The sequence below is a fragment of the Capricornis sumatraensis genome, chromosome 5 (assembly GCF_032405125.1).
Source record: "Capricornis sumatraensis isolate serow.1 chromosome 5, serow.2, whole genome shotgun sequence".
Classification (NCBI taxonomy): domain Eukaryota; kingdom Metazoa; phylum Chordata; class Mammalia; order Artiodactyla; family Bovidae; genus Capricornis; species Capricornis sumatraensis.
The window spans coordinates 49,256,999-49,272,965 of NC_091073.1; the positions used below are offsets into that span (position 1 = coordinate 49,256,999).

Here is a 15,967-nt window from a genome sequence, read left to right on the forward strand (position 1 = left end):
TGCTTCACTTCATTTTCGTTTCTGTGGTAACAAGAATACATTTGGAAATTTTTTAAAGTTAGTACTGGCTTATGGGACAGTTGGTAATTCCTTAGCATTTTATATTAGGGAATTTTTCTTACCAATTAGAACTTTTGATGAATCTCAGACTTAGGTGAATACCAATTACTTGTGAGACATAATTTTTTTCAAGCTGGAAGGCTCATGGCCAGACATAGAAAATAGAGTTTCAGGAAATCCTCTGTCCCCCTAGGTTTAGTCTAAGCCTATCATGTGTGACGTGGGCGTACGACTAGCATCGCATTACTTTTAGTCGGTGGTTTACAACATTATAAAGGAGTAATTCATCCACATATATGTCATAAATAACAACCTTGGACCAAACAGAGTTTGCCTCTGCTCACTCATAAAAGAAAGAGCTCTGAAGAAAAGCTCTATTTAATGTTCCTCTCCAGTTCTTTACATCTAACATGCGCCCCTGGATCCTACAGCTCAGGTACGGACTCGGGTACGAAATGTCCCCACAGATCTTCCTCCTTATCCTGACATGCCCAGACACAGAAAGGTAGAATTGGGAGGCCCCCAACAAGCGAGAGGCCCCCACTGGTGCTGAGAGCATGGTCTCTGGGTCTGGACATTGCTCCACTGTCTGGGCAGAGAATCCAAGCTTCTTGAAGGGTTTACAGTCCCTGTCTATAAAATGACCATAATACCGCTGTGTCATTAATTGTCTTAGGGCTGAAGTGAGTATATCTGTAAAATGCTCAGTGCCTGCTATTAATTAGGGAACTTAAAAAAAAAAAGTTACCCAAGTTTGAGATCTTGATAGAAATGCCATCTTCCTTAAAGAGTCAGTCTCATCCTAAACAATCACCTGATTCCACTGTGCAGGAGTTACGGTTTAATAGGAAAGTTTTGGAGGTTCTAAGAAGACCCCCCCTTTCCCACCTCCAGGTATACGTCAGTCAAGTCTGTGAGGACGTCATCTCTGGCCCCCTGAACTCTGCAGTGCAGCTGGCTGGGCTGAGGTTGTTAACAAACATGACCGTGACCAATGCCCACCAGGACATGCTGAGCAGTTACATCACAGACCTGTTCCACGTGTTGGTCACAGGAAACGGAAGCACCAAGGTATGAAGGAAATGGTGATTGTTTGCCGTGCAAACACCTACTGCATCCATGTTATTAAGATTGAAATTCATTTCACAAGTCACATTTTTGATATTCCTCAAAAAAAGAGAAAATTTAAAGTTTATTATTAAAAACCATTCATGGGCCCAAGAAAGAATATTATTTTTATATCCTAACACTGAATTTCAAAATTAACTTATGAAAATGGTCTGTTGTTTCTCTTATCAAAAGAGTGATATTCATTTGGTTTTATGAAAATCAGTGTCCTCTTTACAGAAGGAGCTAGTGTTGACTGCACCAGGTACAGGACTGCTGTGATCAGAGGAGCCTTTGAGTGACAGTGCCGGCAATCCCGACCTCCTGATTATCCCTCCCCTTCCCGTTCCCCTTGGTCACCATGAGTTTGATTTCTGAGTCTGTGTGTCTGCTTCTGTTTGGAAAATGTTGTGTATTTGTATCAATGTTAGTTGCCGTCTCTCAGTGATGTACACTGTGTTTCTCTATCTGATGTACTTCTCTTAGTAGGGTCATCTCCAGGTCCATCCCTGTTGCTGCAGTTGACATTCATTCTTTTTTATGGCTGAGTAATAGTCCATTGTATATATTTACCACTTCCTTCTTATCCACCCATCAGTGGACATTCTGGTTGCTTGCACATCCTGACTATTGTAAATACAGCTGCAGTGAAGGTTAGGGTACATGTCTCTCTTCAAGTTATGGTTTTCTCTGGATATATGCCCATGAGTGGGGCTGTGTGATCATTTGGTAGCTTCTTTTTTAGTTACTTAAGGAACCTCCATACTGTTCTCCATAGTGGCTGTTACCAATTCAAATTCCAGTGACAGCCTGAGAGGGTTCCCTTTGCTTAATGTCCTGCCCAGCATGTATTCACTGTAGACTTGTTGATAATGGTCATTCTGGCTGGTGCAAGGAAACACCTAGTTGTAGTTCAGACTTGCATTTCGGTACTAATAAGTGATGCTGAGCATCTTTTCATGTGCTTTTTTCTTTAAAACAGTGTGTAAATTTTACCTCTTTGCATTGGTTCCTTGAAAGTCTACCCTTTTATGAATTCTCCTTCAATTACCACACCAACATTTGTTCAGAGCAGATATCATTTATAGCCCTAAAGGCCTTGGGAATATAATGTGCCTGTAAGCATCAGTTTTCAAGCTATGGGTATGGAAAATGACCACAACATGTCAGAAATTCTTCATGCTCAACTCCATTTACTGGGGCAGCAAAGCCTTCCTGAAAAACATCTTCCACAGTTGTAAACAAGAGAGGCATGTGCCAGGAAAACAATCAAGCCTTTGTGTCTCTAATTCTCTCTGTTACCCTTCATCACCCACATTAAACCCAACCTCCACAAGAGCTCTGTGGAGGGCACTGTCTTCCGTTAAACGGGAGGATCCTAAGGAGGAATGCTGGAGGTGGAAACCCGACCACCAGGAGTCTCAGAGAACAGATAATCAAAAGCCCTACCAGCCCAGAGGGCTCACCACGCTTTGGGTGCAGTATGTTTGGTTTTGGGGCTTCCCTGGTGGCTCAGACGGTAAAGCATCTGCCTGTAACGCGGGAGACCCAGGTTTGATCCCTGGGTTGGGAAGATCCCCTGGAGAAGGAAATGGCAACCCACTCCAGTATTCCTGCCTGGAGAATTCCATGGATTGAGGAGCCTGGTAGGCTACAGTCCACGGGGTCGCAAAGAGTCAGACACGACTGAGCGACCTCACTTCACTTCATGTCATGTTTGGTTTAGCTGTGGGAGGAATGACCTGGCTCTGGACACTGTGGTTCCGCCCAGAGGGGACCAGGCATCTCCTTTCCAGCTCCATCAGTCCCTTAACAGTCCACATTTGGGGATCAAGGTGCTTAGGCTTCAGGAATGTCAACCAGCCTAGGAACCTGAAGCCAGAGAGGAATATAGCAGGCACTCTTTTTTCTTTTCTTTTAATTTTTAGATTCTATTGGATTGTAGTTGATTTGCACTGCCGTGTTTAAGTGTTTAGTAACTTGATCCAGTTATATGTAGACATACCTGTGCGTTTTGGGGTTATTTTCCCATGTAGGTTATTAGTGTGTCAAGTCGAAATCCCTGTGCTATCGGGTAGGTCCTTGTTGATTACCTGTTTCATTTCTGTTAGTGGGTATGTGTTAATTCTAGCCTCATAATGGATCCCTGCCTTCTGCCTTTCTCCTTTGGTTAGAATAAGTTTGTTTTCCAAATCTGTAATTGTGTTTCTGTTTGGAAAATGTACTTCATTGCTTTCAGTTTTTAGATCCCACCAATGAGTCACATCATAGTGTGTTTGTCTTTCTGTCTACGACTTGACCATTTCCATTTACGTTGCTCCAGGTGCCATTTCTTCCTTCTGTTTTCTGGCTGAGTAACAGTCTCTTCCATAAAATACACCACATCTTCTCAATCCATCTATCTGTGGATATTTTAATTACTTACATATCCAAGCTACTGGTCAGAGTGTGTGTTTCTATTCCAAGTATGGATTTCTCTGGATTTAGGGCAAGGAGTGGGATTTCTAGTTCATATAATAGCTCTGTCTTTACTTTCTGAAGGAACTGCCATCATCTCCATAGTGCCAGTTATCACTTTAAAGTCCAGGCAACAGCTTAGCAGGATTCCATTTTGTCTAATTTTCTTCCACTAATTTATGTTTTTAGATTTTTAATGATAGCCATTCTTTGTGCAGCCAAGTGAAACCTCATTGTGCTGTGATAAATTTCACTACTGTAACCAACGTTTAGCATCTTTCCTTGTGCTGCTTTTCTTAAACCACTGTGAATGAAGTTTACTTCTACGAGGTGGCTTCCTGAAACACTGACTTTCAGTGAATTCTCTTTCAGTTACATACCCTAGGACATTAGTCGAGGGCAAGTATCTTTCAAAATGTGAGAGACCTTTTGAAAGTGAAGTGCCCTTCAGTTCAGTTCAGTCACTCAGTCATGTCCAACTCTTTGCGACCCCAGCACGCCAGGCCTCCCTGTCCATCACCAACTCCCGGAGTTCACCCAAACTCATGTCCATCGAGTCAGTGATACCATCCAGCCATCTCATCCTCTGTCGTCCCCTTCTCCTCCTGCCCCCAACCCCTCCCAGCATCAGAGTCTTTTCCAACGAGTCAACTCTTCGCATGAGGTGGCCAAAGTGTTAGAGTTTCAGCTTTAGCATCAGTCCTTCCAAAGAACACCTAGGACTGTTAGGCAGTGGTTTCCCCATTGTAGTTTCAAGAAGCAACCACAAGGAGACAGGATTTCCTCAGGCTCCACAGGGCTTGCTAGGATAAACAGAGCCTTGGTGAAAGTGCAGCTTCTGACTTATATAAATGAGAGCCCCATGTGCCGGAACAGCCAAGGCCTGGTGTCCCATTACATCCTCCACCTTATTATTCACCCCACTGGAGACATCCCAAGCATGCAAAAGCTTGCTGGTGCGCTGTGGTCCAAAGCTGGGGTGACCCTAAGGAAGGAGGGTGGAGGTGGGAACCCCAGCAGCAGCAGACCTGCAGACCAGGTGCCTCCTTCACAGGTTTGGGTCTTGAGGGTCCACCATCCACCATCCTTGAGTGTACTTGCCTAGGTTTAGCTGTGAGTGGTCCTGCCTCGTTCCTGACCTTGTCATCCTGTTCACCGGGGACCAGGCACACATCCAAGGGTCCTGTAGTGTCATTTGCTGGCATGTGCTTCAGCAGCTCCTTCAGCCCCATGATAGTCCAAACTTGGGAACCAGGGCAGCTCAGGCTCCAGAAATGTGAAACAGCCTGGGCTCTTGAAGCTTGAAGAGGAATGGAGCAGGCATTTGATTTTCTTTGTAAATTACTTTTTAGGTCGTATTGGAGTATAGTTGATACACATGTGGTATTTGAAGTGTGGAACTGGATGATTGAGTTTAATGTAGAAATGCGTGTGCTCGTTCTCAGATACTTTTTTCATGGAAGTTATTACTGTGTTGACTCTAGCTCTCTGTGCTATACAATAGGTCCTTGTTGATTATCTGTTTTATTTGTATGCGTGGGTATGTGTTTATTTGAGACTCCAGTACATCCTTGCTTCAGTCTGTCTTTTTCATTTAGGATTAGTTTGTTTTCTAAATCCGTGTGTGCCGGGGTCCAGCCCCGGTGGATCCAGGGAATTCGAAGGGTGGACGGCGTTGGCGTGGAAAGACTTGTTTATTTGTTAATATAAGATTAGATTAAGAAACTATAGTGCAGTAGGAAGATTAAGTGGAGGAAGAAGGCTGAATAGCTTGGTTTACGCGGAAGACCAATAAAATTCCAGACAAGGAATTTGCACCATCTACGTTGGGCCACCGGTGCCCGCTTGAATATCTAAGGGTGCCTCGCCTTAAGCTCCCTTTCTCGCGGATCTTAATAACCAGGGCAAATAAGTAGACCTGGAGAGCCTCCGCGCCCCAGATGGAAATTCAGCCTGAAATTAAAGTAAAGAGCAGAGGGAAGAAAAGGGAGAGAAAATGAGAGAGAGAGAGACACGGGGGGAGCCAGATTCCCCAGAAACCAGGCCGAGAGACCAGTTCAAGAAACTGGTCCGAGAAGCTGGTCCGAGAAACTGGTCCGAGAAACTGGTCCCGTCCTTTATTGTTCAGAAGGCCTTTTATACTTTTGATAAAACATGGAGATCAATGGGTAACACAAAGTTATGCAGCGTTAGCAGTCCAGACTCTTATCAAAACCAGGCTTTTTTCTCTGCATACCTAATTGTATACACAAGTCTTAGGTAATTTACATCATCTTCCAGCCAAAAGGGCCAGTTTAACATTTTACAGCCTTTTTTCTGATAAGGGTTTGTCAACCACAAGACTTATTTGTGTTGATTTTCCCAAGGTCTGGTGCCACTCTCAGAAAGCACTAAATAAAGTTACATTCTTACACAGCAAGGATACAGCAACTTATAACAATTAGAGGGAGTACAGTGATTTACAGCAAAAGAGAAGCAATTAACTCAAAAGTCTAGTGTTGCTAACATCAAAACTACTATGTATCTTTTTCTACATCCTGCTTACATTAACATCCTTCCAGGTGCCTAAAAGATAAAGAATAAGGAGGTCTGGCAGCAATCCTTGAATCAACAGTGAAAACCCTCTACTAATATAATTTTTAACTCTTTAGAAAAGGCTCTGTATCTTTAAGATGTCTCTCGCGGTTGGGGGCTGTAAGCAATTCACAAGCTGTAAGCTTTGTGCCTCTCGCGGTTGGGGGGCTGTAAGCAATTCACAAGCTGTAAGAGGTCTGGGGAACCTGTTAGGCAGACTAGAGAGCTATCAGAGGGGTTTAACTGAAACATCCCTTTCAAATGCAGAAGACTAAAACCCTGAATTGACTTTTTTCCAGAGAATATCAGAAAAGTGGAAAAGCAGAGCAAAAAAGCCGGCAGATTTTTGCTGGGGTACATGCTTAGGAATATCCAGAGGGGTCCCTGAAGTCTGAGCACGCCTTGCGTATGTCAGCTTCCTTCCTCATGACCTTGTCACGGGCGGGATTCCTCACACTGGCTCCCGGCATCTCACCCTTTTTAATTTAATTAATTAATTATTTATTTTTTAAATCAGGTGCAGTTCGGTCGCGAGATTCCGAATATTCTGCCGAAGAATCTAGACAATACAGGGAAGAATGATTACAAGGAGCAAGATTATAAACAGTAGACAGAATAGTCTTTCCAGAAATGAAATTTGAGAAAGTGTGGAAAAAGTCATTGGCTTCTCCTGCAGTGGTAAAATCTAATCGGGAGTGTTCCAAGGTCTGAATCTGATTATGAAGTTTCCCTAAGTCTAAACTAATATCTGAGCTGTTCCAAAACACCTAAAACTTGATTTTTTAACATATTGGGCATTTACACTTGTTGAGTCAATGATTGCTGCCATACAATTGTTGTAACACAGCAAGAACATAGTTATCATATCAATAAGTTGTTACAGTTACAGGACATCTTTAAAACCACAAAAGAGCAGACATTATTTTGAGGAGTTAAACAAGATGAAAGCATCCATGGTTCACAAGTCAATACATTAGGTACGTTAAGTTTTCTGGAATCATTGGTGAAAAGAAAAACATAAGGAGAGGATAGACAAGCCAAAATAGAGTAAATAGAGTCATTTTCTGGTTGGAGTTGGCGCTGCAGCAGCTGTTAGTCCCGCCCGGATCTTGATGTTTATTTTGCCTCTCCTGCTGGCGGGAGCTGTTACGGGGCTGCGAGTGCGGTGCACTGGGTTCTGTCAGTCAGGCTGGCCCCGCCCGCAGCTTTTGGTGCGCGGCTGTTTTCCGCGGCGGTGGCGGCAGAGAAATTGCCTTTTTCTTTTGTGTCGAATCAGTCTGTCTGGGATCCAAATTGACGAATCTGAGCCCTGTGGAAAAAATATAAACACTTCCTCGACCGGCAGTTAATTTTGGGTCGGGATCTTTTTGTTATCTGGAGATCTTTTCACTTTATCTACGGTTTTACATCTTATAGTTCCAAACAAATCAGCATTTAACTTATTACAAAGAGAACATGTTGTAAAATCTGATGGAGGAAAAACTATACTTAAATTCTCCCTTTTTAATTTTTGAATTAACAAAACGTGAGGGTAAATGATGCAAGATTTGACCACAATAATTTCCTATAGCAATCTGCCAATCATCATCAAACATTTGAAAAGCATCAAGTTGTTTTCTGTTATATGGAATTACAATTTTTGATGGCTCTTTATTAAACAATTTAATAAATCAGTATACTTGAATTAATCTTTTTAATTAATATGTCAGTAATTTTTCTTTAGGCAGAGGCCATTGTTCCACCCAATCCTTTTGATGGATCATAGCCCATCTGCAACATCTGAGAGGTCACTTTATCATCAGGGCTAAAAAGTAACACTCCCATTTGAGATAGCACGTCCCTCCCCCACAGGGTAAGGGGGAGCGAAGGAACAACATAAGGTTGGAAAGTTCCACAGGTATCCTCAAATTGCCAATCTAAATTTTTTGCAATTTTAACTATTATGGGGGCTTGAGGGTAAATAAAACAAAATTTGACTCCTGAAATCTATCAGAGCAACTTGCCAAATCATCACTATTTTTGTAAAAGAATTGCAGTTGATCCTTATTGAATGGAATTATTATATTTGCTACCTCTTATCCAAAAAGTTCCATACTTTTTTTTTTCTTTTTAAAATTAATTGTGCCCCCAAGTTGGGATAAGATAAAACTATTTTTTTGGGGGTCATTGGTAGATGGAACCAATGGGCCTTCTTGTCACAAGCATCCTGTAGGTATTTATTTTGTGGCAAGAATAATTTCATCTCCTCTTTTGGTAATATTAATCTTAATTAACTGATCATTTAAAGCCTCATTTACTTTAACAAAAGCCAACTCTGTCTCACTAGTCAACCTTTTCTTAGAACTGGGATTAGGATTGTTTTTTTAAGCAATCAAACAAAAGGCTTTAAATCTACAAAAGTCAGTTTTAAATGTGGGCATATCCAATTAATATCACCTAATAATTTCTGGAAATCATTTAAAGTTAGTAAACAATCTCTCAGTAGCTTTAAACGGACATTATCAGTTTAAAAACTTTTGGCAGACCTAAATATAAGAAGCAAGAAAAGAGGTGTTACACAATATCTTTATAAGCTTTTCCAATGATCTTTTTATAAATCAAATCTGGTCTATAGCCTTTTAGATGACAAGTAACCATTTAATCTTTGCTTGAATACTTTCAGCAACGGGGAGCTCACTACTTACCAAGGTTTTAAACTGTCTCTCTCCTCTTTTTCTACAGCATTTCCATCCTGCATACCGCTTTTTCTAATCCCACCAACTCCTTTTTAGTAGTATGTGTTGGCCAGGAGCTGGACTAGTCTCTCAGCAATGTAAGAAACGTCTTGTCTATTGTTTAAGAGCCATGACATTTTATATCCTTGAATTAAAAAATCTTTTAAAGGCCTAGAAGCTGCAATATTTTGCACCCAAAAGGCTAGATCTAGATCCTCTGGGGCTTTTTTTTTTTTTTTCTTTCTGGTTAAAGTAAAAACAAAAGCTGTGCTATTTTTTTATTTTTATTAATTGCACAGTTTTAGCAGGTGGCGAGATCAAAACTTCAAATTTTCCAGTATAATCAGAATTTACTACACAAGACACTACCAAAATTTTTTGAAAAGAAAGCAAGCTATGCCCCAGCACAAGTCTTATAATGTCCTCAGGCAGGCGACTAGCCACTCCCATTGGAATCTGAGTCGGGAGTTAATATTATTGAGGTGGTGGAACTGAGGTCTAGGCCTGAGCTACCTGGGGTTGTTTGGTACGGCTTGTTGTCTCTGTTTAGCAGAACATTTTGGCAAAAAATGTTCTATTTGGCCTCAAGAGAAACATTTTGCATTTGTAAAATCCTTTTTATTATGAATATTTTTCTTTCTTTTTCTCTGTTTTTCTTCCTTTTTTTTTTTTTTTTTTTTTTTTGTTGGGTGAGGCCCCTCCTGAGGGGATTTTATGCAAGGAGCAAGCTCTGTTTTAAAAGTTCTTTTGCTCAAAAATATTTTAACTATCCTTTTGAAACTTAAGCAATGTTCTGGGAGGCTTTGGATATAAAGTGGGGAGTTTTTAAGCCCTGTGGAGGCGCAAGCAGAGGTTGCAGTGGTCGCCTTAAATAAGATAACTTTTTTAAAGGTTTGGTTTGTGTAGAGGGGGAGGGGGCCCTCCAGGGCGCTCGGCCGCTGCGTCCTGTAAGCACCCTCCTTCCTCGGGAGGAAGAGTACAGTCTGTCTCCTTTTGTTTGCCAATGGCAGAAAATATGATCTGCGTAGAAGGTGGAGACCCACTACCATTCACCGCTATAGCCTCTCCCATAGGGTATCCAACAGCCTCATGACAGGGGTCCAGAACATTTGTAATCATATTTTACAGAGCAAAAGCATTTACAGGCCCATGCAAAGTATAGTAAGTTTTTAGCTGTTTTCCTAGCTTCACCCAAGTATCTAAAGTCCGTTTTATGGAAACCAAGGACATTGCTCTTGTAACACTAGCCTTTTTATCTTTAATTTGTCTTTTGTTTAACAGTTACAAAATTACCTGTATAAAGAGGTGTCCTTGTTTTGAGTCATTGTTACCCGTGTCAGAAAATTAAGAGTTATAGAAAAGTCTGCCTTGACAAAAAGGTTTTACCTTAGCCAAGGGGGGTTTTGTTTTCAACCCTAAGATAGCAGGTTTCTTTCAACCTCTAGAGCACCGGGTTTGTCTTAAACCCTTGAACACTTCCCACTCCTCCTCACCCTGTCTATCCTACAGGGGGGTCCGCGGCACCCTGAGTGGGGTCCTAGCCGTCCCGAACACTCAACACTGGGGGAGTACCCGAAAGTACTCCGGGGGGAGTGATTAAGTCACTCCGGGGGGGAGCAACAGAGAGTGCTCCGGGGGGAGCAACAGAGAGTGCTCCGGGGGGAGCTACAGAGAGTGCTCCGGGGGGAGCTTTTGCTCCGAGGAACCTACCTTCGAATAGCCTGTTCCGGGCGCCACTTGCCGGGGTCCAGCCCCGGTGGATCCAGGGAATTCGAAGGGTGGACGGCGTTGGCGTGGAAAGACTTGTTTATTTGTTAATATAAGATTAGATTAAGAAACTATAGTGCAGTAGGAAGATTAAGTGGAGGAAGAAGGCTGAATAGCTTGGTTTACGCGGAAGACCAATAAAATTCCAGACAAGGAATTTGCACCATCTACGTTGGGCCACCGGTGCCCGCTTGAATATCTAAGGGTGCCTCGCCTTAAGCTCCCTTTCTCGCGGATCTTAATAACCAGGGCAAATAAGTAGACCTGGAGAGCCTCCGCGCCCCAGATGGAAATTCAGCCTGAAATTAAAGTAAAGAGCAGAGGGAAGAAAAGGGAGAGAAAATGAGAGAGAGAGAGACACGGGGGGAGCCAGATTCCCCAGAAACCAGGCCGAGAGACCAGTTCAAGAAACTGGTCCGAGAAGCTGGTCCCGTCCTTTATTGTTCAGAAGGCCTTTTATACTTTTGATAAAACATGGAGATCAATGGGTAACACAAAGTTATGCAGCGTTAGCAGTCCAGACTCTTATCAAAACCAGGCTTTTTTCTCTGCATACCTAATTGTATACACAAGTCTTAGGTAATTTACATCATCTTCCAGCCAAAAGGGCCAGTTTAACATTTTACAGCCTTTTTTCTGATAAGGGTTTGTCAACCACAAGACTTATTTGTGTTGATTTTCCCAAGGTCTGGTGCCACTCTCAGAAAGCACTAAATAAAGTTACATTCTTACACAGCAAGGATACAGCAACTTATAACAATTAGAGGGAGTACAGTGATTTACAGCAAAAGAGAAGCAATTAACTCAAAAGTCTAGTGTTGCTAACATCAAAACTACTATGTATCTTTTTCTACATCCTGCTTACATTAACATCCTTCCAGGTGCCTAAAAGATAAAGAATAAGGAGGTCTGGCAGCAATCCTTGAATCAACAGTGAAAACCCTCTACTAATATAATTTTTAACTCTTTAGAAAAGGCTCTGTATCTTTAAGATGTCTCTCGCGGTTGGGGGCTGTAAGCAATTCACAAGCTGTAAGCTTTGTGCCTCTCGCGGTTGGGGGGCTGTAAGCAATTCACAAGCTGTAAGAGGTCTGGGGAACCTGTTAGGCAGACTAGAGAGCTATCAGAGGGGTTTAACTGAAACATCCCTTTCAAATGCAGAAGACTAAAACCCTGAATTGACTTTTTTCCAGAGAATATCAGAAAAGTGGAAAAGCAGAGCAAAAAAGCCGGCAGATTTTTGCTGGGGTACATGCTTAGGAATATCCAGAGGGGTCCCTGAAGTCTGAGCACGCCTTGCGTATGTCAGCTTCCTTCCTCATGACCTTGTCACGGGCGGGATTCCTCACACTGGCTCCCGGCACGTGTGTTTCTGTTTCTATTGGAGTATAGTTGATTTACACTGTGATGTTTGTTTGAAGTGTACAGCTGGATTATTGAAGTTACTTTTTTTATATATATATTTTATTGAATTATAGTTGACTTACAGCTATATAGTTTCAAGGGTACCACAGGGTGATTCAGTTATACATATGCATATATTATTTTTCAGATTAGTTTCCAATCTAGTTTATTATAAGATACTGACTATAGTTCTAAGTGCTATACCTTTGTAAACCTTTGTTGCATATCTTTTTAACTAGAAATCTAGCATTTTATTCTTCCTAAATGAAATAAGTGGAATCAAAATGCCATTCATTTTTTAGTTTGGCAAAATTTCACAAGTTTTCTAAAATATATATGTTATACATACTATATATATATATAATAGAAAAGCTTTTCCACCACACTTGATAAAGGCTTGAGAAAGAACATCCCAATAAAAGGGATGGAAAAATTGGAAAATATAGACTAAATGAAATAGCACTGAATATGAGATAGTAAAAGTAAAACAAACTAGATAAAAGTAAAAGATCATCATATAGTCGAGTTGATTTTAGACATCCCTGCTCATTAGAAGCATATTTGGAGCCTTGAAGAAAAAAAAACAATACCTGGACGTTGATATTTTTCAAAAAATTTCAAAGTAATTCTGATATGCATCTGGATTAAAAAAGTGATGAGAGGTTTTTATTAACTGGCAATTTTGGTGACACAGAATTGTATTTTTCTGTTGACCAATCATGATACAGTGGTGCCAAGCTGCTTCAGTCTTTTCCAACTCTTTGTGACCCTGTGGACCATAGCCTGCCAGGCTCCTCTGTCCATGGGGTTCTCCAGACCAGAATACTGGAGTGGGTTTCCGTGCCCTCCTCTGGGGGATCTTCCTGACCCAGGGATTGAACCTGTGTCTCTTATGTCTCCTGCATTGGCAGGTGGGTTATTCATCACTAACGCCACCTGGAAAGCCCAGTACAGTGGCGTTAAGTGAGTAATTGTTACATAATCACATTAGTGAAAAATGGTTTTCACAAAAGATAAAGGATAATTACAGACAAAAAATAAAAGATAATTATAATTTAAAACCATAATGGGAACATGATTAACCTAACAATATAAAATAATTACATACAATTTGGGCATCAAGCAGAGTGATGTGTAAGTGGAAGTACATACACGTGCATGTTTTCATCCACCCAGCCAGTCTATGTTTTTTGGTTGGTGCATTTAATTTGTTTACATTTAAAGTAATTATCACTATGTATGAACCTGCTACTATTTTCTTATCTGTTTTGGGCTTCTTTTCTATAGGTCTTTTCCTTCTCCTGTGTTTCCTATCTAGAGAAGCTCTTTCAGCATCTGTTGTAAAGCTGGTTTAATGGTGCTGAGTTCTCTTAACTTCTGCTTGTCTGGAAAGCTTTTGATTTCTCCATCTAATCTGAAGGAGAGTGTTGCTGTGTAGAATATTCTTGGTTGTAGGTTCTTACTTTTCATCACCTTAAATATATCTTGCCGTTCCCTCCTGGCTAGTAGCCTTTCTGTTGAGAAATGAGCTAACCTGATAGGAGTCCCCTTGTATGTTGTTGTTTTTCCCTTGTTGCTTTTAATAGTTTGTCTTTAATTTTTGTCTGTTTGATTACTGTGTGTCTCGGTGCGTTCCTCCTTGGTGTTATCCTGCCTGGGACTCTCTGTGCGTCCTGAACTTGGTTAACTATGTCCTTTCCCATGTTAGGAAAGTTTTCAACTATCATCTCTTCAAATATTTTTTCAGGTCCTTTCTCTCTCTCCTTCTGGGACCTGTAGAATGTGAATGTTGTCCCATAGGTCCCTTAGGCTGTCTTCATTTCTTTTTTTTATTCTATTTTCTATATTCTGTTCTGTGGCAGTGATTTCCACCATTCTGTACTTCAGGTCATTGATCTGTTCTTCTACCTTAGTTATTCTGTTGATGCCTTCTAGTTTATTATCCATCTCTTTTTGCTTGTATTTTAGTTCTTCTGGGTCTTTGATAAATATTTCTTGCAAATTCTCCACTGTTTTCCTGAGATCCTGGATCACCGTCAGTATCATTATTCTGAATTCTTTTACTGGAAGGTTGCCTATCTCCACTTCATTTAATTGTTTTTCTGGGGTCTTATCTTGTCCCTTCATCTGGGACATAACTCTCTGCTTTTTCATCCTGATTAGCTTTCTATAATGTGGCTTTAGTTCTAGCTATGGGATTATGGTTCTTCTTTCTTCTGCCCTCTGAAAGAGGAGGCTAAGAGGCTTATGTAAGCTTCCTGATGGGAGGGACAGTTCAGTTCAGTCACTCAGTCATGTCCAACTCTTTGCAACCCCATGAACTGCAGCATGCCAGGCTTCCCTGTCCATCACCCACTCCTGGAACTTGGTCAAACTCATGTTCATTGAGTCAGTGATGCCATCCAACCATCTCAGCCTCTGTCATTCCCTTGTCCTCCTGCCTTCAATCTTTCCCAGCAACAGGGTCTTTTCCAGTGAGTCAGTTCTTCGCATTAGGTGGCCACAGGATTGGAGCTTCAGTATCAGTCCCTCCACTGAATATTCAGGACTGATTTCCTTTAGATTGACTGGTTTGATCTCCTTGCATCAAATGGGGAGGCACTGATGGTTGGAAAAAATAGGTCTTGGTCTGGTGGGCAGGGCCTTGCTCATTAAAGCTTTAATCCAGTTATCTGATGATAGGTGGGGTTGTTTAGCCTGAAATGACCCAGCCCTGAGGTCTGTGGTAGGGTTAATGATGGCATCTGAGAAGGCTTAGACCAAGGGAGACCTTGCGGGACTGCTGCTGCCAGTGCCCCCATCCCTGTGGTGAGCCCTGCGGACCCACATCTCCTCGGGAGATGCTCCAGCACTAGCTAGTTTTGGTTCAGTGTCCTGTAGGGTTACTGCTCCTTTCCTTTGGGTCTTGGTGTGCCCAGGATTTTGTTTGTGCCCTCCAAGACTGGAGTCTCTGTTTCCCCCAATCCTGTGGCAGTCATATGATAATATCCCGCTGGCCTTCACGGTCAGATCCGAGGAGATTCCCAGTCCCTTTGCCAGATCTCCAGGATGGAAAGGCTAACATGGGGCTCAGAAGCTTCACAACAGTGGGAGAACTTCTTTGGTATTACGGTTCTGCGATTTGTGGGTCACCCACCTAGTGGGTATGGGATTTTATTTTATCAAGATTGTGCCCCTTCTACTGTTTTGCTTTGGCTTCTTTTTTGTCTTTGGAGGTGGGGTATTTTTTCTGGGGTGTTCCAACATTCATCTGTCCATGATTGTTCAACAGCTAGAGGCGATTTTGCTGCTCTTGCAGGAGATGAGTGCACATCCTTCTCACTCCACCATCTTAAACTGGGAACCAAGATGAGTGACTTTAATGTAGATATACCTGTAATCATTTTCAGATAGTTATATCATGTATCTTGTTACTGTGTTGAGTCTAGCTCCCCGTGCTATGCAGAAGGTACTTGTTTATTATTGGTTTTATTTATATGTGTGGGTATGTATTTATTTGAGCCTCCAATGTATCCTTGGCTTCAACCATTTTTTTTCCCTGGCTAGGTTTCTTTGTGTTTTAAATTTATTTATTTTAATTGGAGTCTAATTACAATATTGTGGTGATTTTTACCATATATCAACATGAATCAGCCATGGGTGCACATGTGTCCCCCCATCCTGAGCCTCCGCCCCCACCCCTCCCCACGCCATCCCTCTGGGTTGTCCCAGACCACCAGCTTTTTTTTTTTTCAATTTATTTTTTTATTGAAGGATAATGGCTTTATAGAATTTTGTTGTTTCCTGTCAAACCTCAACATGAATCAGCCATAGGTATACATATGTCCCCTCCCTTTGACCCTCCCTCCCATCTCCCTCCCCATCCCACCCCCTAGGTTGATACA

General features: G+C 41.7%; 1 protein-coding gene across 2 annotated transcripts in view; it reads left to right on the forward strand.

Moving 5' to 3' along the window:
* The window catches only part of ARMC10 (armadillo repeat containing 10), a 74,872-nt gene that overhangs the window by 33,097 nt on the left and 25,808 nt on the right, over window positions 1-15,967 (forward strand). The window contains exon 4 of one of the 2 annotated variants that reach the window (XM_068972661.1): window positions 955-1,131. The exons of the other annotated variant lie outside the window; for it this stretch is intronic. Coding sequence (XP_068828762.1) covers window positions 955-1,131 — 177 coding nt within the window. The remainder of the gene's footprint in view (window positions 1-954; window positions 1,132-15,967) is intronic. 2 annotated transcript variants of the gene reach the window in all.